Raw genomic sequence first — 23,399 nt, 5'->3', positions numbered from 1 at the left:
CAATAACCTTTTTGTGTTTAACAAAATAACTTTTTAAACCTGGTTACATATATATATATATATATATATATATATATATATATATATATATATATATATATATATATATGTATATATATATATATATATATATATATATATATATATATATATATATATATATATATATATATATATATAAAGAAAAACATAACAATGAAACTAATATGGTTACCAATATAGCAGTGCAGCAATACATAGAGCATTCATATTACAACTAAGTGCACATTTTCACTGGAGGCTCTAAAGATCCTGAATCTGATCAAATAGAAGCAGCATTTTACATGTTACAATTCATAGTAAACATTTCAATAAGAACATATCATATAGAAAATCATATATCTGTTTTCACTACAGAGAACCCTAGTTCGTTAGTGGATGGAGGATGTGCAAGCATGAAGACTCTATTTCAGTATTAAATGGCTTAGTCAGTGGAATTGTATCAGCAAGACAGGATGTGGAAAATGAAGTATAATGCAGAGTTTATTCAGAATAAGACAGTTTAGACTTATGGTAAGCTTCATGTGTGTACCAGGCTACAAGGAAGTAGAGGAAAATAAAAATGCAGATCGATGACCTAAAAAGCTTTTACACACAAATACACAAATAGCAATTAGTAAACTAAGTAACTAGGATAATTGTGAAAGAAATAAGTAAGATAGGGCAGAATAAGTGGGATAATGAGAAAAAGGGGGAAGCATTTTATCATTTTCAAGGAAATGTGTGTGTATAAGGAGTTTTGACAATAGGAAGAATGATGTGTTATTGTCAAGAATGTGTGTTGGTGATTGTTTATTAAATCAGGGTTTGGATAGGAAAGCAGGAAACAGGTATGTAATAAATGTGGACAAGCTGAATCAGTAGAAGTTGAACTTCTGAAAGACAAAGTTTTCAATTCATATGGTAAGATCTATTGGAATAAACAACCTGTCACTGGGTCCTGTTAGGAAATGATCCAAATAAATCCAAAATAATTCATGATTTAGTTTAGTTTTCTGAATTAGTTTTTTACTTTATTATTATTATTTATTTATTATTAGTATTGTTTTATTATATTTTTTACTTAAACTAAAACTGATCAATATCAACTGATCAATTAAAAACTGATCAATAGAATTATGTAACGGTTCTAGAAAATAAGGAAAAAGTATTCAATATTTTCAGTAGGAATGCACAATTTAATGATGGTGTTCAACCATCATTCTCCTTTTAGAAACTCCTGAAAAGAAGACAACTCGGGTGTGTTTTGCTTCACACTGATGTCCAGTTGATGGCGCTAATGAGCCCAAACTGCTTTGGTTTATTTTCAGGTTCAACTTTTATTTTCACTTTGTAGAATGTGGCAAAAAAAAAACAAAGGTTAACGGAGTCAGAACGAAAAGTCTTTTATAGATTTCTGTAGCTAATCTTTCGGCTGCACAAGACCGTCTCTACTGCTGTAAGTAAGTTTTAATTCTCAGACTAATACAGCTATTTGAGAGAATATAACGTTTTTTACATGTAAATTAAGCTACTTGTTGTTCAAATATTTTTATGACCAGGAAGTAGAGATAAGTTAAGCATGAAATAAAAAAGTTAAGGGAATCATTCGCAAACAAGAAAACGCTTTTTGGAAAAAGTGAAAAACATAAACCCTTATTTTATTTACTATTATTATTATTTTATTTTATTTTGATATTGTCTGTAATGTAATGCACATTGAAAAAGCATGCTGTATGCAAAGCAATTACTTTGTTTTTAGAGCTCGATAACATGATTTTAAAATCCTGTTTCAAATGTGGCTGAACAAGAAAAACAGCAGATTTATATTTTATATTGTTTGCGACGAAATTTGGACCAAATAATTTTTTTCATTAAAAAAAAAAAAAAAAAAAAAAAAAAAAATATATATATATATATATATATATATATATATATATATATATATATATATATATATATTTTTTTTTTTTAATAGGCTTTAATGTTTTAGACAGAAATATATATTTTCCGTGGTTAATAAGTGTCCCTGCTTTCAAAACCAGCATGGTTTTGGAGGGGTTTTGGCCATTTCCAGGTTGGTTTCCAGCAAAATGAAAAGAGCGGAAAGACACAATTTGTCACAATTTGACACGATTTGATGCAAAAACCAGCGCTGATGGTTATTTCCCGTCTACTGGTTTCGCGCTATAAACATCCGTTTCCTGCACAGAGAAAAAGCAGCAAAACCCTTTGAAGTGTGCTCTGCGTTTAGAAATGCGCACAAGTCTTTTGTTTTTTCTCTCCCTTTGAGCTCTGCCACCACTCATAAACACAACAGATATAGTTTTAATGATTAACGGACAACCAACCAACCTTTTTTTTATTTAGAAAATTACAGTTATAACAGTAGATCCCTTTATTGTCACGATCAGGAGAGGGGGAAAAAGGAGCGAGGACCCAAATGCAGAGTGAAAGGTTATTTATTTAGAATAAAATAAAAGGCAAAAATAAACAACCCCGAGCGGCAAAACACTATTTGTTTTTTGGTGAACAATTCATCTGTGCATGTTTTTTAATGATAAAAAAATGTGTAATCTATAATTTAAAATCTGAAAATGCACTTCCTGTTACCCTTCTGAAAAAATACAGCTTATACCAGCATGGTTGGCTGGTTTTAGCTGGTCAACCAGGCTGTTTCTTTTCTTCAGCAGGCATATTTTCAGATTACCTGATTTTGAAATATTTTGTGTGGCTAACATGATTAACCTCGCTTCTCAGGCTGTCAGTTTTGACATCAAACATAATGGTGAAGAGAAGGTGTCTGTTACGTTGTAATAACTCTACCCAAACCTATTTCCAGATGTTTATGAATGAATTGCATACTTGTTGAAAAAAACAAGCCACGCCCACTATTTTGTCCTTTAATATTCTGTTTCTCTGGAACTACCTCACAATACGAAAACAATAACCGTCACAACTTCTGGTTCATGTGAACATTAATCTGATCGGTTAACGATTAATATTGAACCGAAATGACCCGAAATAAGGGTCTCTAAATTCAACTTAAAAACAAATTCCTCTTTAAACAAATCGCACATTCAGTGGCGTAGCGGACGGGCCCGCAGGGCACGCACCGCGGGGGGGCCCCGCGTGATTAGGGGGCCCCACGTCGTCGCGATTTTTAAAAATTGAAAATCCAGGAATCGCAATAATCAAACTCTTGGGAACAACTGTGGTCGGAACCAAAGTTTACAGGTCTGTGTTCTCTGAACTCCGCTCAGGCGGTGGACTACTTCATTCTGATTGCTTGCCGCCGAACCGCGTCATAGCCAATGAAGACGCGCCGCTGTTTCTCGGCCCCGGTTCTCGTTAAAAAATGAATGACTTCTGGCTACTTTGACGCTCTCGCCACTTTCGGTTTGTGATCGCTCCTCAGTTTGTGAAGGATTCCCCGCGTTGCCACGCCACTCCGCCTCCTTTCCCCGCTCCTCAATTTGTGACATAGATATGTACACTAGATATTGCATAGGGACCCTGAGCATGCGTCAATAGCGCCGCCACATTGGTACAGTGCTCCCAGGACAAATGTCATTCAACCGCGCTAGTCAAGACAGTGTTATTACGTGAAGATGCTGGACTTAAGCGCTGTCTACGAGTGTAGTAACGAGCAAACAAAGAAAACAAAGCACAAAGGCAGAACATTTCATATGATTAAGTTTTTTTTTGTTTTTGTATGTTTTTAAATTTGTGCTAAACAGGTCACGTTATTGATAATAATATCTATAGTCACTTACTGCATTCACCATAAGGCAAAGTAGCACCAACTCGCACTAAACACTCGGTTTATGCTAGGTTTGTTGAATAAATCAGCAAACAATGCAAAAGAAATATGACAAAGAGATGCTGCGCTGCCAGAAAATTGTATTATTGTCGGCTAGCGAACGAGTCGTTCATAACGGAGATTCATTCACAAACGAATCGCTCCCTCCGTCAGTATGAGAAGTGAAAGCAGGAGAGGAGCTGTATTTCAGCACATGATTAGATCAAATTTAACAGGGAGAGTGAATAGTACATTTTCATACACACAAACACAAGCTTTTTGTCAGGAATGCCCGTGCGATAAGTGATCCATCAATGTAGAAAAGTGATGTCAAATAAAAATTTTCATATTAAAAAAAAATGCTTACTAACATCCAGGAAAACTCCCGATCATAGATATATGTGTATATCTATGTGTATATGTGTATATCCCCCCCCCAATCTCCCCCCCCGCCTTCAACTGGGGGCCCCGTCGGTGATCCCTGCAGGGGGGCCTCCGCATTTTGCGCTATTGTTACTTTTGACCCTGCCAGAAGGGACAAAAGTAACATAACAGTATGTGTTCGATTTACTGACTTAATCTTATTTATTTTCAATATATACAGTTGTAAATGCAACCATATTTTGTCATTTATTTATTTATTTTTTGAATATTAAGCTGCCTTTTCATTTTAAATTTCAGTTCCATCAAATGGTTCAAAAGTGATCCAACAATACAAAATGTACACATTTTCTAAAATTTGTGAATGCGGCAGTATGTATCAATTTTATAAAACATCTGAGTTGAAACACTGTAAACTCTAATGTGGAAGTGAAAAATATAGGTAATAACGAGGTAGGCATAGATAATTTTTTAAAATCTAGATTAATCTCAAAATTAATCTAGATTAAAATGACTCATTTGAATTCTGCTGAATGTTCATTTATGGATTCCTTTTCTTTTCGGCTTAGTTTCTTTATTTATCTGGGGTCACCACAGCAGAATGAACCGCCAACTTATCCAGCATATGTTTTACGCAGCGGATGCCCTTCAAGCTGCAACCCATCTCTGGGAAACATCCATACACACTTATTCACATTCATACACTATGGACAATTTAGCCTACTCAATTCACCTGTACAACATGTCTTTGGACTGTGAGAGAAACCAGAGTATGCGAAGGAAACCCACATGAACACAGGGAGAACATGCAAACTCCACACAGAAATGCCAATCGACCCGGCTGAGGCTCGAACCAGCCTTCTTGCTGTAAGGCGACAGCACTACCTACTGCACCATTGCGTCGCCGCTTCAGAATATGTGTGCTACCCAAATAATAAGTCTTTAAATGGGTTTCTCAAGCCAGGTGGCGCATTAGACCAGGGGGTCATCTCTGGTTTCCAAAATGCATCACAAACTGCTTGAGAAACTGTTCTACTATGATAATTGGTGATGAAAATAAATATGTTCAATAAGATGTACTTGTGTTTACTAACTGTTTATTCAGTTTAACATGCATTTTGAACTGTATAGGCCTACATAAGCTTATAACTGAACTAAACAGAAATGGAATTAAGACATGGAGAATGCATATATATTTTCCCAGAGATAAGTTGCAGCTGGAAGGGCATCCCCTGCGTAAAACATGCTGGATAAGTTGGTGGTTCATTCCGCTGAGTTGACCCCAGACTAATAAAAGTACTAAGCCGAAAAGAAAATGAATAAATGAGTATGCATATATTAGGGACATTACTGAAGTAAACACTGCAATACCGTCATGCAGGACTTTTCGCCTTATTTTCCGACAAGATCCACACAGGCGGCTGTCAGTAAAGGAACGTGCACACTTACACATCGCAAAATGCTGAAGTTTTTTTTCTTTCCATTTGGTGTGCGTTATTAAATTCCATAACACTTTCACCAGTCCTTGCTCCATATTTGCGTCTAATACCCCAGTTTGTCACGACGGCATAAAATGTTCATGAGTGAACGTGAAACTGCCAAACTGCAGTTATCGTCAGGCATCCTGCTGATTTAATTCAGATTGGCACTTTGGTCATCATAGCTTGCGTAGAATAGGCCCAGCTCCTAACCCAACTTTGAGAATAGATTAACAGGCAATATTTTTTTTATCGTGCGATAAGAGTCTCGTGTTAATGCAACAGCCCACCACAAGGAAAAACTCTTACTTTCGTCCCCACATAAACCTGATTTCCTTTTAAACTGGAAAAACTCAGAGATTGCAAACTTAAGCATGTGTTATTGTACTAAATATCTTGATCATTAGTGTGACACTTGGAAAATAGAACTTGTTTTCTGGATTCAAAAAGAGAAATTTGCTATAGCCTAGAAAGCAAAAGTTGTCAAAGCTCAGAGAAAATCGATTTTGTTACTTTTGTCCCACGTTACTTTCGTCCTTACTCCCCCTATTTTTCTTTCTGTGAACTGTAATGATTCTGATCTCAGTGAAACATTGTCGTGTCCAGGTCATGACGATTCTCTGACTGTCTTCAGTGACACAGATTCCAGCCTCAACATGCCAGTAAATCCGGGAGAAAACTGTCTGTCAGAGAACCACAGGTAAGACTGGTTTTTATTCACACATAATTGGAATTTTAAGTTTGTCCTTGTTTTCCACCATGGCCCTGGCCATCTTTCCAAAACAATTCACAACTATATCCCTTAGATTGCCACGGGTTTAAAACTGCTTTCATATTGTATTACCAGTAATACTTCATGGCAGATGTTGATAACTGCACTGTAGTTTTCAACATATCACTCTTTAAAGCTACTAAAAACTGTGTAACTATTATATTACTGTGCTATTTTACTCACAATTAGATGTATTGATGTAAAGATGACGCAAAAACAAGTTAAAACTCTAGTCTACTGTCAGTTATTCTTTAGACATATCCAGTATTTTTAAAAAATCTAGTGCTGAAGCTGAATTGAGAACCACTAATTTAACTTAAGTTTTAACCATTCATTTTCTTTTTATTTCTAGCATAATTCTCTACAGAACCCCAGATTTAATTTTATTGGTTTTCCTATTGTGATTATACACTAATTAAATGATAACTTATTCTTCTCTGTACAATAAAACAATTATTTAGTATTTTACAGTTAAAAAGTGTTTGACTTTGCCAGAGCCTTACTCACAAACAATTTTCAATACATAGCATAATCTTCAAAGCTGCCCTAACCTGAGACTGATGCAGCGCAGGATGCCATGAGAGTCACACTAGCTAAAAAGCACTTAATTGTTGAAATTGAGTTTAAAAGTAAAAGCACACCATTCCAAAGATTTTTGTTGTTTCTAGTTTACATTGTAGCCTCTGACAGATATACTTTTTCTTATTGAGATCCAGTTTCATCCTTAATTTGCAATATATTGATGCTGTGATGTGTGGAATTAATTAAACTGAGCACAGCTAAAGTCCTGTTCAACTTCAGATTAGCATTATTGCATCATGTTTATATGGAGCATGTCCGATGGTTAATAATTGATGTGGAAGCTTTATTTATAAGCTGTTTAACCATACAGTATATGACTAACAATGATTTAATAGACATTGTCAGTATTAAAAACTTACCAGTGTGTAAATGATCTCTTACAGTCTAAATTAGCAGATATATTTTAAAAAATGTCAATGTTTTTAGCCATTTCTCAGCCTTACATTTGCAGTACACAGTTTGTTGTTTTGTTTATTAGAATTATAAAGTAATTATTTCATCTTCTGGTTTCTGCTGTTGACAGAGTTTGTCTCAGTTCATTTGCTTTTTTATCAAGATTTAAACATGAGCAGTCAAAGATGATGTACTGAACTTAAGCAATGAAGGGCTATCAGCTACTGAAATGTGTTTCACAGTATTGCATGAGCTCATGTGTGTGATGTTCATTAGCCTACATGTAATAGGACTAAATAAAAAAATACAAATTGATTTGTTGTTTGTCTTCAGTGTGTTATCAGGTTTATCTGTGTTCAGTTCTATGTCTCTGAAGAGCGACCAGTCAAAAAATGAAGGTCCAAGCTTCAGTGAGGAAACAACATCATCTAATAAAAGGTATTTCATGTTTTTATTATTATTGTTCACAGGGGACAATGCTCAATATTATTATTGTTCATATTTATTTAACAGGGGACAATGCTCATTAACAGGGCTTAAAGTATTCCGGCACCATGCCGGATCTCCGGCGTGCGGCCGTGAGAGAGAAATTTTTTTTTTAGAGCTTGCACATGCAGTTTAGTTGGGGATGCTCAAAATAACTGGTTAACCGAAAGGGCGCGTTTGTAACCGATTAATGGTATCAGTTAAACGGTTAAAAATATGCTTTATACATTTTTAAAGTTTGGCTGCATACGGGGCATCTGTTTAATGGTTTACTGACGGCTACCAGTGTTTTACCCTCTGCTTATGCTCGCTCTGTGCGCCTCAAGTTTTGCCGTTTCGCACTGTGTGCTCGAGTGGAAAAAACGTGTTACCTTGGTCTTTTTCATTCTTCAGTCAAATGAAAGCACTGCAGGATTTCTGTAGGGGTGACAGTGGGGTTTGGCTTGTCAAGGCGACTATGGCAAACTTTTAATGACAGAGGAGAGACTTGTGGTCGCTGTATTTAAGTTATATTTAGTATTGCTTTACAGATCTTGAATATCACAATATTATTAAAATTACAATTATAACATCGACATCAACTCGACTCGCGCACACCAGCTGGTTCAGTCGTTTTCTAGTGACATAGAAAAGAGCGCAGGGCTTCTTTTTTTCTTGTCAACATAAAAGGCAGCCGGTGCGCCGCGCGATTTTGGAACGGAAAGGCGTGTGCTTTGTGATCGGCAAATGAACAACAAATATTTGTTAACTCTCGGGATGGTACCACATGCAAACACACATTTCTACAGACCTATTTTGCCAAAGAAGCAAAATGAAAGAAGGATATTTCTGGTCACAGGTTTACACAGATGAGTTGATGCTGATTACCTCTGTGCTGTCTGTATAGGCCTACTAAAAAACAGGCTGTTGATGATTTAGGGTGGGCTATAACCAACAAACCTTTTTTATTTGGAAAATTACAGTTATTAATAGTTCTTATATAATAGCTCTCAGCTTTTAAAATTGCCTACAATTTACGAATCAAACAAATCCAAAGATTTTCTTGATTTTTGTATGATGATAACTCTGAACCAAACTGAGGCTTTTATTTAGCTTATAAAATGTGTATTCAAATGTATGCAATATCATATGTAAGGCCTGTGACATTTTTGTTTTGTCAAGACAAGCACTCTAGAACACAAATTTTCTTTTATGTTGCCAAGTACTACATTTATAAATATATCACCTTAACTGAGACGTGATACAGCAAGTTCAAGTTCAGCCATGAACCTCGTTGGAAAACTTATATTACATTGCCAATCTGAAAACATTTTAGATTCCTGGCGAACGAGAAAGTCGAATCAATAATTAAGATGAAGCTATTTGTAGGGCTTGTTTAGAAAAATAAGTGTTAAATGGACAGACAAAGCTCGAATCTCCAGAGCTATCTGCGGTCATGTCACCCTGCCATGACATGCAGAGCCAGCTCCGGTGTCACCTTCTGAATGCAAACGGCCAGCTAGTCAGACAGGTATGGCAGAGGCCTTTTCAAAAATGGCCAAATACAAACAAGAAACTGATAAATAGTAGACGTTGATGAGAAATGGAGCAGCATATTTGGTAGTTAAGAACGCGCCGCTCCGCAATGTAGAGCTGGTTTCCGAGAAATGCGGGCGGCGGAGCAAGATACCCTTTCTTGGTCGCAGCGGCAGCAGTCTTAGGAGAAAAGCCCAGTCTTCCCTCTCCCCAGACACTTTCTCAAGCTCCTCTGCTGGGATCCAGAAACTCAGAAAAGAGCTGTTGCTCCTCCACATCGAGAGAAGTCAGCTAAGGTGGCTTGGGCATCTGTTTCAGATGCCTCCTGGATGCCTAGCTAGGAATGCGTTCCAGGCATGTCCCACCGGGAGGAGGCCTCGGGGAAGACCCAGGACACGCTGGAGGGGAAGTATGTCTCTCAGCTGGCCTCGGAACACCTTGGGATCCCCCCGGAGGAGCTGGAGAAAGTGTGTGGAGAGAGGGAAGTCTGGGGTTCTCTTCTAAGACTGCTGCCCCATGACCCGGCCCTGGGAAAATGGTTGAAATTGAATTAATGAATGAATGGGTATTCAATTTTTTTCTGTTATGTTTAAAAGAGAAATTGATTAATAATAAACTATTAGTGACTTATGTTTTTGTAAGTCTTATTTAATGCTGATGATTAAATTACCTGTTAATGATGCATAATTACTATTATTCACTGCACATTGTCTTCTTTGCAGAAGGCAGAATACATTACAATATTTTTCAGTATTTTCAATATTTAAACTTCAGTTGACATCAATCACGCTAGAGTTTTCCCCTTTTGTTGAGGTTTGTTTGTGCTGGTCTAAATGCAGCATTTCCCACTTATGCTGACTAAAAGAAAACAAACAAGCATACAGAGAACTAACAGATGGCAAGTAATTTTCTCTTACATGAATGCTGCCAAATTGAAATTCAGCATTGACACAACTAGCCAATGAATTATGAGGATGTTGTCATGTGACTTCATTTAGATTATTATTTTTTTTTGACAATAAAATCTGTCACAGCTGAAAATGGTTTAGGGCCCTGAAATACACCCCGTGCAATGTGGCTTAAGGCGAGACGCAATTGTTGTTTGCTAGTTTCAGCTTGGCGCAAGAGTCGTTTTGACATTTTGCGTCTCGCTGTTTAAATAGCAAATGCATTTGTGCTCATGTGTGCGCCCATAGGCGTTTTGATCTAAAAAAGGAGGCTTGTTGAGGCGCATTGCTGGCGTCTTGCTATTTTGAGAAACTATAATAGTCTGTTTTATAGACCAGAACAAAGCCGGTCTATTGTCCAGTGCAGAGCGCGTTAGTTGTGCGCATCGCTTACACACTGCTTAAAACACACAAGATGTAGAGCAATACGCAAATGTCTTTGCAAACCAAAATAATTAGAATATCAAGGATATATATAGGATATAATAAGGATATATATATAGGATATCAATATAAAGTAATAAAATATTACAAAACATTATTTTCTAGCCTACATAAATATAAAAACCACTGCCTTCATGCCTTCTTTATCTTGGGAGGCTTTTTTAGTTTGTTCGTGATAACTTTCTTTAGCATAATGTTACCATTATTAGCAGTATGTTTTATTATATGCATATTTATATTTGTTTTATTAAAAACAAGCTTAGATTTGCCCACCTGTCAGGTTTTAGGCCATATGGGGCAAAGCATGTGTATTAAGATATAATTCAGGTTTTTGACCACACTTGGTTAAACTGAATTTAAAAATAGTTTTGAAACAAATCTTTGCTCTTAAAAAACTAAATTAATTATTTATAGGCTAATTGATGTCTGTGCGTACAAGGTTTCCCTATCCACGAGAGCGAAAGTGAAAGTTAATAATGAGGAGGCTCATCTCTCATTCTCACGCTGTAGATGCTTTATTTAACTGTTTTCTTACTAGTGAAATGCTCAGTTTTTCCACTTACAAAGTCTGTCATGTAAATAGCAAATGCACTATGGAGCGACCCAACTAACTCTTAAAGGGAATGGGAGATGAGACTCTAATTGGTTTATTCTCAAAACACACCTATAACTCATTAGAAAAATAAGCTCAACCCTTTTAGACCATGCGCCACGGCGCAAAGTGGATTTTTCCATCCTTAATAGCAAAAGTAGATTCTGACACGCCTTTAATGCGTTTGTGCCCTGCGGTTTGCACTTTGTGCATGGATTGTCAAAATAGAGCCCTTAATGTTCTGTGTATTTTTTGCTCTTGGTCTGGACTAAAGGAACCAAACTACAGATTGAAATGTTCCTATAATAAATGCTCCTTAAATATGGTCTAATCTTCTTCACATTAACAGTGTAAAGTGTAATATTATTGTTCCTTTAACAATTAAGCACTATCAGCTACTAAAAAGTGTTTCAAAGTATTGCTTTAGCTAATTTCTAGACTAACTTCTGTAATAGGATTAACTAAAAAATGTGTGTGTGTGTGTGTGTGTGTGTGTGTGTGTGTGTGTGTGTGTGTGTGTGTGTGTGTGTTTAGTGTGAGATCAGGTTCATCTGTGTCCAGCTCTGTGTCTGTGAAGAGTGACCAGTCAAAAAAACTCATTCCAGACTTCAGTGAGGAAATACCATCCTCTAATGAAAGGTATTTCATGTTTTTTATTATTGGTATTGGTCACTCATACAAAAAGAGAATGTTTAAACAAATGTTTATAGTAAACATTTGCCTCAAATATGTATCGGAGTATTTACAAGAGAATTTAATTAATTCTTAAATATTAGTGACTTGTTTTTTGTAAATCTTATTAAGTAAAGTTTCATAAACTAATTTTAAGAGGAGCATGTGATGTACTGTAATTGATCCTGAAGATTGGTCTCTTATCTGCAATCATTGATTAACCAGTCAGATTAATCCAAACCTACAATAAATAGCCAATTTTACCTTACTTTCATTTTCTCCATTTCTGAAGAATCCCCCAAATCACCCCATCTCTCTGTTCCTCATTTACCAGGAGGAGCTGTCAAGAAATACTTGATGTTAGACCCCCTTTTATGCTAAATGACCAGGTGCGAGCCATAGGCTTGATTATCTCCAAGCTCAGGGTTCTGGGACTGCATGCCAAACCTGCTATTAGTATAAGGCATCATCTAAGTGTGATGTCTTGAAATATTGATGTGCTATGGTATAAAATATGTCTACATTATTAAAATACCTGCTGATGATGCAGAAATACAAGTATTTGCTCATGTGCAGACTAAAAGAAGACCAAGCTAGAATACAGAAAACCAATAGAGATGCCAGGTAAATTTGCCTTATGATTTGAAATTCAGTATGGACACATCTAGCCAATGAATAATGAGGATCTTGTCATGTGACTTCATTGTGATTTATTTGAACTGATTCAGACCAGAACAATCAATGTAATGTGGAAAAGGATCCAAGTGTTTGAAAATGGTCTAATGTACTGTTTATTATTTGCTTTTGGTCTGGACTAGATAAACCAAACTATTAAAATCTACCTATAATAAATCTATAAAGAAACCTATAAAGAACATATAAAGCTAAAAAAACTATAAAATAAACCTACCTACTGTATAATGAAAATCTTCACATTAACAGCGTAAAGTGTAACGCAATGTTTTCTTTAAAAAATACAAGTCATTTCAAATACACGTAATAGTTTGCAATAAAGTGTACTATTTTATTTTAACAGGCTCCAGTATGAGACAAAAAATTCAGAATTCCAGACAGAAGTGTCGATCTTCAAGGTAGGAATCAGGTTTTTATGACATTTAATATGTAACAAATACATTGATTATCATACAAAAAATAATCAATATAAATGTTGTTGGTGATTTCCTTAAAGAATGCATGAGGAAAGTAATTTTCATAATTAATATGTAAAATTAACAGTTATTGATTAAAGTAAATTAAATACTAAATTAAAGTATTTTGACAAAATATAGATGTGTGCTTTGCTTAGATTTTTCCATTCTGTCATCTTTTTCTTCATTGTAGGATCTTGAGAGCAGAATATTTAAATATGTGAAGAATGAGCTAAACAAGTTTATGAAAATCTTAAAAGAAAAGAAAAACATTCAATCCTTTGTAAAGGACTTCAACGAGAACAAATGCAGAATAAAAGAAGCAGCTCTTGATCTCACACTCTACTACCTGAGAGAAATGAAGCAAGATGAAGCTGCAGATACTCTAGAAGGTAAGAGACTGTCAGATTATCACTTATAAAAAAATAAAAGCACACATTTAACTCTGATCTAATTCTATTCCACATGTATGTTTAGATGAGCTTATCTTCATTCATCAGCTGAAATGTGGCCTACAGAGGAAGTATCAGTATGTGTTTGAAGGAATTGCTCAGCTAGGAGACTCCACACTCCTGAAGAACATCTACACAGATCTCTTTATCACTCAGGGTGCCAATGAACAGGTCAATACTGAACATGAGGTCAGACAGATTGAAGTTGCTACCAGACGTCATGAAGCTCAAGAGATGCAGGTTGAATGCAGAAATTTGTTTGAAGCGTCTGAACATGACAAGCAGATCAGAACTGTCCTGACAAAAGGAGTTGCTGGCATCGGGAAATCAGTCTCCGTGCAAAAGTTTGTTTTGGATTGGGCTGAAGGTAAAGAAAATCAAGAGATCAGCTTAATATTTCCTCTTCCATTCAGAGAGATGAACTTAAAGGAGAAAGAAAAACTCAGTTTGATGGAGCTTATAACTCAGTTTTTCCCAGAGACAAAAGGACTGAACCTTACAAGAAGGAATCGATTCAAAGTCCTGTTCATCCTTGATGGATTGGATGAATGTCGTCTTCCTCTGAACTTTGCTGGTAATGAGACGTGTCGTGATGTTTCGTCACCAGCCTCTCTGGATGTTCTCCTGACGAACCTCATCAAGGGAAATCTGCTTCCTTCTGCTCTCATTTGGATCACCAGCAGACCAGCAGCTGCCAGTAAGATTCCTCCTGACTGTATCGACCGGCTGACAGAGATACGAGGATTCAATGATGCACAAAAGGAGGAGTACTTCAGAAAAAGACTGACAGATGAGAATCAGGCCAAAGAAATCATTGATCACATTAAACAATCAAAGAGTCTCTTCATCATGTGCCATATCCCAGTCTTCTGCTGGATTTCAGCCACTGTTCTCCAGAACATTTTACAGGAGAAGAGAAATAATGATGTTAAACACAATCAGGCTGATGACGCCTCCAAAACACTGCAGGAATCAAACACTGAAGACACTCCCAAGACTCTGACACAGATGTACACACACTTTCTGCGCTTTCAGATTCAACAGAGCAGACGAAAGTATGATGGAGAATACACACCAGATGTGTCCTGGGATAAAGACGCCATCCTTTCACTGGGAAAACTGGCTTTTTATCAGCTGCTAAAAGGCAACCTGATCTTCTATGAAACAGACCTGGAAGCCTGTGGTATTGACGTCTATAAGGCCTCAGTTTACTCAGGCATGTGTACCCAGATCTTTAAGGAGGAAACAGGGATGATTCTTGGTACCATGTACTGCTTTGTTCACTTGAGCATTCAAGAGTTTATTGCAGCCCTTTATGCACATCTGTTTCTGGACATCAACAAGAAAAGTGTGTTTCATCAAGGCTCTAAAAAGAGAAAAAAGTCCATGATTGATTTGCTGAAGACTGCAGTAGACAAGGCACTTGAGAGTGACAATGGACACCTGGACCTTTTCCTTCGCTTCCTTCTCGGTTTGTCTCTTCAGTCCAATCAACGACTCTTACGAGGTCTGTTGACACAGCAAGACCACAATGACCGGAGCAAAGAGGAAATAGTTCAGTACATCAAGCAGAAGTTTGAAGCGAATCTTTCTCCCGAGAGATCCATCAATCTGTTCTACTGTCTGAATGAACTGAACGACCAAACTCTGGTGAAAGAGATTCAGTCTCACCTTAGCAAAGGAAGCCTCTCATCTGCTGATCTTTCACCTGCCCAGTGGTCTGCTCTGGCCTTTGTGTTGTTGACATCAGAGGAGGAGATGGAGGAGTTTGAGCTTCAGAAATTCAAGAAATCAGATGAGTGCCTCATCAGGCTTTCACCTGTCATCAAAACCTCTAAAAGAGCTTTGTAAGTCTACGTAAAGGGGTTGTTTTTTCATCTGTCTGATATGTATATGTATATATATGTATATATATATAAATATATATATATATACACACTCTCACACACACACACACACACACACACACACACACACACACACACACACACACACACACACACACACAGTTATTCCATAAATATTTGGACATTGACACAATTGAAACATTTTTGGCTCTATACACCAAAATAATGGATTTGAAATGAAATCAAACGAGCAAGATACGCTTTAACTGCAGACTGTCAGCTTTAATTTGAGGGTATTTACATCCAAATCAGGTGGACGCTATAGGAATTACAAAAGTTTGAATATGTGCTTCTCAGTTGTTGGGGGTCCAAAAGTATTTGGACAGAATAATAATCATAAATCAAACTTTCACTTTTTAATACTTGCAGTCAATTACAGCCTGCAGTCTAGAATGCATAGACATCACAAAATTCTGGATTTCATCCATGGTGGTGCTATGCCAGGCCTCTACAGCAACTTCAGTCTTCAGTTCGTGCTTCTTCTTAAGGCATTTTCCAATTAGTTTTGTCTTCAGAAAATGAAATGCATGCTTAATCAGATTCAGGTCAGGTGATTGACTTGGCCGTTGCATAACATTTAACTTTTTTCCTTAAAAAAACATACGGTTACTAAAGTAACCCTTCGTTCCCCGAGGGGGGGAATGGCAATGCTATGTGGAAACTTCCACTATGGGGATTTTGTCAGAAACCAATCATCTGAAAGAGTATAAAAACAGGCCAAGGAAATGCGAATGAGTTGGTGGCGTCAGCGTGCACAGCTGGTGTCAGTGACAATCAGTCATGCTATAAAGAAGCGGCTGGTGCAATGCTCGACATCCTTTTCTAGCTTAAGAGACTTTCATGCTCAACAGCTAAGCGATATAGTAAAAACTTTTATATTACTTTAATATTTAAGCATGGTAACAAGATCTAAGTTTAAGACAGATTCATGACATGGTAAACTTCCATAAAGGGCATGAAAGGAGGAGAAACGTCTTCAACATTCGTTTATCCCAGATATGACAACCATTTTTGGTGAACCAATAATTGCATTGCATTGTTCAATATGTACAGTTTTAGTCCTTTATCATAATTTTGATGATAATCTGTTGGTTTAATATATGAGTTTTAGAAAAGATTAAGTTCTGTCTGAAAGAAGTTCAAGTTAATTCAAGAGTTAACTTGGATGTTGAGTGGGTCATGTTTCTCATACAATTATCATTTAGGTGTTGTGATCAGAGACTCGTAGTGTTGACTTATTTATCTGTGTTTGCATCGTTCAACTTGTTAAATTGTTCAGGTTATTTCTTAAAAAAACAGACTAGTACAAACAAACAACATTAGTCATCAAAACTTCCAACACAGCTCAGTAAATCTGTCGATAATATAAATAAAATGTTTTGTATTTGTGCTCCTGATTCTGTGATTTCTCTTGTAGGTTAAATGATTGTAACTTAACAGACAGAAGCTGTTCAGCTCTTGCTTCAGTTCTCAGATCAGATACCAGTCTAAAAGAGCTGAACCTGAGCAATAATAACCTGCAGGATTCAGGAGTGAAGCTGCTCTGCATTATAAAATGTGATTTGGAACTACTGAGGTATGTGATGGATAACACCTAAAGAAAACTCTAGTTGCGATGTTTTTAAAATATACAAATATTACAGGCTATGAAAATGTACATTTCAAAACTAATACAGCATCTCATATATTCAAGAATGTGGGCAGTAAGCAAAACATTTTGTTACATTTTTCAGTAATAGAATATACCATGTAGTCGTGCACCATTTAAACATTTTTGTTCTCTCTAAATTGTCTTACATGAAAATTAATTCTCAATTATTTGACATGTTTTGGTAATATTTCAGTTAGTGTTAAAATTATCAATTAAATACAACTATAGTTACAACTTGACTTGAAGCCAATAGTATAAAAAAGTTAATGAGATGAATGTTAAGTTATCTCTTCATTCTGAGCCTGAAAACTTTATTATGGATAAAAATGTGAAACTTCAGTGTTGGTGTTTATTTTCAGGCTCAGTAAGTGTGATCTAACAAAGGAAAGCTGTTCAGCTCTGGCTTCAGTTCTCAGATCAGACTCCATTAGTCTGAAGGATCTTGACCTGAGCAATAATAATCTGCAGGATTCAGGAGTGAAGCGGCTCTCTGATGAACTGAAGAACAGTAAACTGGAGAAACTCAGGTGAGCTGATGTCTAATACATCCAACATTTCTGAATCTTTGTTTTTGGCAAGTTAATATTTTATTTCCAAATCAATAACGTTGTGTTTGGTTGTTTTCAGATATCATGTTTTTATATTGTGTATTAAGGAATACAATTGCAAAAAAAACTTGATTTCTAAATACAGTAGTTATCTGTTTTTGCAACGCAACTCTTCATATTCAGTTAATATTTAGCAACTTTAACTTCTTGAGAAAAACATTCATAATGATTAATTGTTGTTTAGGGTGTTTGGAATATTTAGATGTTAAATATTCATTTTTGTCTCAGACTTTTAGACTTAGTAGTATGCAGTTACTCAACATATAAATGAGCTTATGGAGCCCAAAGTTGATCTGAAAATGTATTTCTATAGTGATTAAGAGTTTTGTGCATTGACGTGAACCGCAATGTTACATTTATTTCTGAGTTTTATTTCCTCTAGTCTTTCAGACTGCAGTATCAGTGAAGAAGGTTATAAAGCTCTGGCTTCAGCTCTGAGATCAAACCCTTCACATCTGACAGAGCTGGATCTCAGAGGAAATGATCCTGGACCATCAGGAGTGAAGGAGCTCACTGATTTGCAGCAGGATCCACACTGTACACTGAAGATACTGAGGTGAGACATGAGGAGAAGAAGCATGAAAGTCCATTATTTAGAGAGTAGTACTTTACTAAAACAATAAGATAGACAAGTTTTGTTATAATTGTGATGCAATTTTCGGTACAAAATAATAAACATAATGGGCCACTGGATGTGCAGTTAATCTTTATTGTGATGCTTGGATAATAAATGTGCAAAAATTGCACTATTAAAAAAGGTACTAATAAAAAAAAAAAAAACGTTCAAAATCTGTGTTATTGTGGATACTCTTGAAAGCATACTGGTCAAATAGTTTTAATGTTTCTAAACGCACTGCATTTTAATTTCCATCAGCTCGGATTCAATGTAAATCTTTGACTCTACAGCAGGTCTGAGAGGCTCCAGATCTTCACATAAATGCAGCATCACTAAGCAAACATTTCTGAACATGTTTAGTTTAAAGCCAAAAACATTTTAGGCTTTAATTTCATTGTGTTGTTCTGGGAAATAAAGTTAGCTCTGACTTTTCTGATCTCTGGAAATTTGGTCTTTCTGAGTTTGTTTCAAGTCTGAGTTTTTTGCATGTTAGTCTCCAAACAGATAAGAAATGTCATAAGCTAAAATTAAATAAATGCCATTTATGACATTTTTTGTTATTATATTTTTGTCATTTTTGTAGACTATAAATAATAAATGTAAATCTCTAAGTTTCAAAAATATGTTTAAGATCATGGGCTCTATTTTGACGATTCAAAAGCGCAGGGTGCAGAAGCATTAAGGGGTGTCAGAATCTACTTTTGCTATTTTAAGGACGGAAAAATCCACTTTGCGCCATGGCACATGGTCTAACAAGGTTGAGCTTGTTCTCTTAATGAGTTAAGGGAATCTAGGCTGTTCGTGGAAATTTTTGAATGGAAATAAGTTGCCAGATGATGAATAGTTGGTGCGAGGGATCGTACTCAATATTTGGACGCCACGAACCACTTAAGTGAATGACTAGTGAAGTGAAAAGTAAGTGAATGTCACTTTTACTAAAACGTAGGTAAAGGCGGCCAAATCGGCTCTAGGCTCCGAACTGACACCTTCGCGGGTGCCCAAGCTCTTCGTGGGTCACTCCTGAAGCCCCCCCCCAAATGCCTAGTTGTCCCCCTGACCACCTTTTTGTCCACAAAGTGCCTAAAAGTGCCCCTGAGTGCCTATTGACACCCCCTCACCTTCTTCATCGCCCGCAGAGTGCCTATTGATCCCCCTGACCACCTATTCATCACCCTCCTCTTCCTCACTCTCCGCTGAGAGCCTATTGATCTCCCTGACTGCCTATTCTTCACCCTCCTCTTTCGCGCTGCCCGCAGAGTGCCTATTGATCCCCCTAACTGCCTATTGTCCGCAGAGTGCCTATTTATCCCCCTGACTGCCTATTGTTCACCTTCCTCTTCCCCATTGTCCGCAGAGTGCCTATTAATCCCCCTGACTGCCTATTGTTCAAAAAGGGCCTATTGATCCCCCTGACTGCCTATTCTTCACCTTCCTCTTTCTCATTGTCCGCAGAGTGCCTAATGATGCCCCTGACTGCCTATTGTCCACAGAGTGCCTATTGATGCCCCTGACTGCCTATTCTTAACCTTCCTCTACCTCATTGTCCCCAGAGTGCCTATTGATCCCCCTGACTGCCTATTGTCCAAAAAGTGCCTATTGATCCCCCTGACTGCCTATTATGCAAAAAGTGACCTTTGACCCCCAAAATGCTCGCTGATCCCCCGACTGCCTGTTTTTTACCCTCTTCTTCCTCATTGTCCGCAGAGTGGCTTTAATGACCCTAAACACCTATTTTTCATCATCGCGCACAAAGTGTCCGTCGTGCCCAGGAACCACCTGGACATGCCTGCCAGGTGCCCTTTGTGCTAATGAGCACTCGTTTTTGGTCACAGGAAAAAAATAGCTTCCAAGATGCCATAAAAAGGCCGCAGTAGTCTTCTCGGTCCCCAGAGAGTACCAAAACTTCAAGTTTGAGGCTGAACGGTCCCTTAGGGGCCAAATGGCTGGACATCCCACGTGCAACTTATCCCATTCATCTTCATAGGTGTTTCGTGGACGGTGCTCGGTTGGCCGCAAACTTGCATATATGTTGCGTCACGGGGCCCCGACGCAAGCCCCAAAGTTCCGCGGTCGCACGGGCCAATTTGCTCAAAAAAGCCCCCCAGACCACGAACCACCTATGGTGTTTATATTGAATAAGTTGCACGAGGGACGTTGGCTCCCGAGAGATCAAAAGGTTGCAGGACCCCCAAATTTGGCACAGAGTATCGCCGCCAGCCCCCCAGCCAGGTCCCCAAGTTCTGTGGCCCTAGCTGCTTTCTGAACATTTCAGGCCTGGCCAACAAAAGCACCCTCTTAGGCTTAGGCCATTAGAGAACTGACTCCTGCTTGATCTTCTCTTCTTCAGGTTTTTGAGTCCTGCTGCTGATGAAGGCTGTCAGTTTGTGACTGGTGTTGTGGGTAAAAACTCGTTACTCCTGAAAGAACTGAATCTGAGTGATCATGAACTAGGAGACACACGAGTGAATCAACTCTCTGCTCTACTGCAGGATAAACACTGTACACTCAACACACTCATGTGAGTATCTTACATCAGTAAACTTGTTGTTTGTCTGCAGCTAGCTCTCTGCAGCTCTCTTGTGGTCACCACTGAAGCTAAGCAGGGTTGAGCCTGATTATTAATTGAATGTGAGTGGTGTTAGAGATGCCAGCAGGGGGAACTCATCCTGCAATCTGTGTGGGTCCCAATGCATCTGTGTAGGGGTAGGGACTCTATACTATCAGTGAGCATCGTCCTTTAGATGAGACGTTAAACTGAGGTCCTGAATCTCTGTGGTCATTAAATCTCCCAGGATGTCCTTTAAAAAAAGCAGAGATGTGATCCTGGCTTCCTGGGCAATCTTGTCTACTGGCCTCTGTGCATTATGGCCTCCTAACCATCCCTATAAAATAATTATTGTTAAAAGACTATAATTTATGTCAAAAATGCACACATCCAATCTCAAGTACAAATACTAATGTTTAAAATGACTAAAAGTACTGTCAAACAAGGTCATCACAAATAATAAGAAATCGAGTTTGTATTTGTGCTAAAAGTTTGTATAATTCATTAACCAATCTAAAGAAAAGAAGACAGGACTTAAAACTGAGAAGTTTATTTATACAGAAAACATACATTTTTAATTTTGATGTACAAATTTTGTTGCCCATGCTCAGTAGAAAAGCTCAAAAAGTTGCATAGTTTATCATCATCTCGACACAAACTCACAGTGTTCAGCATGTAGTTTTGCGGCTGTTTAAGAACAACAGCTGCCATTCATGTTTATACATTCAGAAAATTAATTCTGTAGGTCTATATCTTTATATAAAAACAAACTAATGTCTTAAATTTAACACTTAATTTTGTCTAAAACATTTTCTTTTTCTTTTACTAAAATAAATAATCCAAATTTGATTACATCATTCATTATAGCTGCTTTATTCTCTTCAAACAGCAGCTCTCATGCAGCTCTCAAGATTTCAGTGTTTGTTTGTTTGTATGTTTTGTTTTTTCCATACACTTTTTATAGATATTTTATTTATTGGATAAAGTAATTAATGCTGTTAATACATTTATTTTATTCAAAAACACCAGATTGAATAAAAAATTTTAAGAAACCCAATATAATTACATTCAGTATTCTAAAATATTTGTTAACAATTATCATACATACCTATTCATGTCATAAAATCACATAATTTGACTTTACTTGCTGAGGCACATGGCATGATTGTTTATTTTTAAAACTTTGTGAGTATAAAATATTTTCAGATATTTTAAAAAACTGAAAAATCTCTGACAAATACTTTCAATGGTTTAATTTAAACTTTTATATTTTTATTGAAAAATTATTCATACCATTGTCTTTTCTCTTTCTATCTTCAGTCTGAGTTATTGCAGTATTACAGAGGAACAGTGTGTGATCCTGACTTCAGCTCTGAAATTAAACCCATCACACCTGAGAGAACTGAACCTAAATGACAATCAAATAAGAAACACAGCAGTGAATCTCTTATGTGACGTACTGAAGGATTCACACTGTAAACTGGAGACACTGAGGTGAGAAACATTCATTCAATTATCATTTATTAGACATGTTTTAGTAATATTTTATTTAGTCTTCAAATTATAATTTCATAACCGCCATAATCACAATGTTTGACTTGAAGAGCAATATATAAATACCAATGGTTAATGAGATGAATGTTACGTTTTCTCTTCATTCTGAGCCTGAAAACTTTATTATGATTAAAATGTGAAACTTCAATGTTGGTGTTTATTTTCAGGCTCAGTAAGTGTGATCTAACAGAGGAAAGCTGTTCAGCTCTGGCTTCAGTTCTCAGATCAGACTCCAGCAGTCTGAAGGATCTTGACCTGAGCAATAATAATATGCAGGATTCAGGAGTGAAGCGGCTCTCTGATGGACTAAAGCACAGTAAACTGGAGAAACTCAGGTGAGCTGATGTCTAATACATTCAACATCTCTTGAAAAATAGAATCTTCATCTAGACTTTTACACTTATTGGTATTATGCAGTTAATAAACATATGAATGAACCCAAACTTGTAGTGATTCAGAGTTTTGTGTATTAACATGAACCACAATGTACATTTATTTCTGAGTTTTATTTCCTCTAGTCTTTCAGACTGCAGCATCAGTGAAGAAGGTTATAAAGCTCTGGCTTCAGCTCTGAGATCAAACCCTTCACATCTGACAGAGCTGGATCTCAGAGGAAATGATCCTGGACAATCAGGAGTGAAGGAGCTCACTGAGTTACTGCAGGATCCACACTGTACACTGAAGATACTGAGGTGAGACATGAGGAGAATAAGCATGAAAGTCAATGTTTTGAGAATTAACCTTTGACAAGATAATTACGTATATCTTAGAAATGATCTCACTAATATGAGGATTCCATTTAAATACCCCTTCCCATGGAGAACTTGTAGGCAGGG

At 36.9% G+C, this 23,399-nt stretch overlaps 1 protein-coding gene across 10 annotated transcripts in view; it reads left to right on the top strand.

Annotated features, from left to right (window-relative positions):
- The first annotated feature begins 1,366 nt into the window (after nucleotides 1–1,366).
- The window catches only part of LOC147838420 (uncharacterized), an 82,102-nt gene continuing 60,069 nt past the window's right edge, over nucleotides 1,367–23,399 (top strand). For 6 of the 10 annotated variants that reach the window (XM_087303910.1, XM_087303911.1, XM_087303908.1 and 3 more), the window contains exons 1-14: nucleotides 1,367–1,477; nucleotides 6,286–6,379; nucleotides 7,760–7,864; nucleotides 11,945–12,049; nucleotides 13,119–13,173; nucleotides 13,424–13,622; nucleotides 13,708–15,529; nucleotides 17,007–17,165; nucleotides 17,600–17,767; nucleotides 18,231–18,404; nucleotides 20,812–20,982; nucleotides 22,330–22,503; nucleotides 22,731–22,898; nucleotides 23,082–23,255. In XM_087303910.1, coding sequence (XP_087160036.1) covers nucleotides 6,336–6,379; nucleotides 7,760–7,864; nucleotides 11,945–12,049; nucleotides 13,119–13,173; nucleotides 13,424–13,622; nucleotides 13,708–15,529; nucleotides 17,007–17,165; nucleotides 17,600–17,767; nucleotides 18,231–18,404; nucleotides 20,812–20,982; nucleotides 22,330–22,503; nucleotides 22,731–22,898; nucleotides 23,082–23,255 — 3,518 coding nt within the window. In that variant the 5' untranslated portion in view covers nucleotides 1,367–1,477; nucleotides 6,286–6,335. Of the gene's footprint in view, nucleotides 1,482–6,285; nucleotides 6,380–7,759; nucleotides 7,865–11,944; nucleotides 12,050–13,118; nucleotides 13,174–13,423; nucleotides 13,623–13,707; nucleotides 15,530–17,006; nucleotides 17,166–17,599; nucleotides 17,768–18,230; nucleotides 18,405–20,811; nucleotides 20,983–22,329; nucleotides 22,504–22,730; nucleotides 22,899–23,081; nucleotides 23,256–23,399 lie in introns of all 10 variants that reach the window. The other 4 variants (XM_087303909.1, XM_087303913.1, XM_087303905.1 and 1 more) reach the window with 3 other exon arrangements.

This window comes from Danio rerio, chromosome 22 (assembly GCF_052040795.2).
Source record: "Danio rerio strain M-AB ecotype USA chromosome 22, GRCz13ab, whole genome shotgun sequence".
Lineage (NCBI taxonomy): Eukaryota > Metazoa > Chordata > Actinopteri > Cypriniformes > Danionidae > Danio > Danio rerio.
This window is presented reverse-complemented; position numbering and strand designations above follow the sequence as displayed.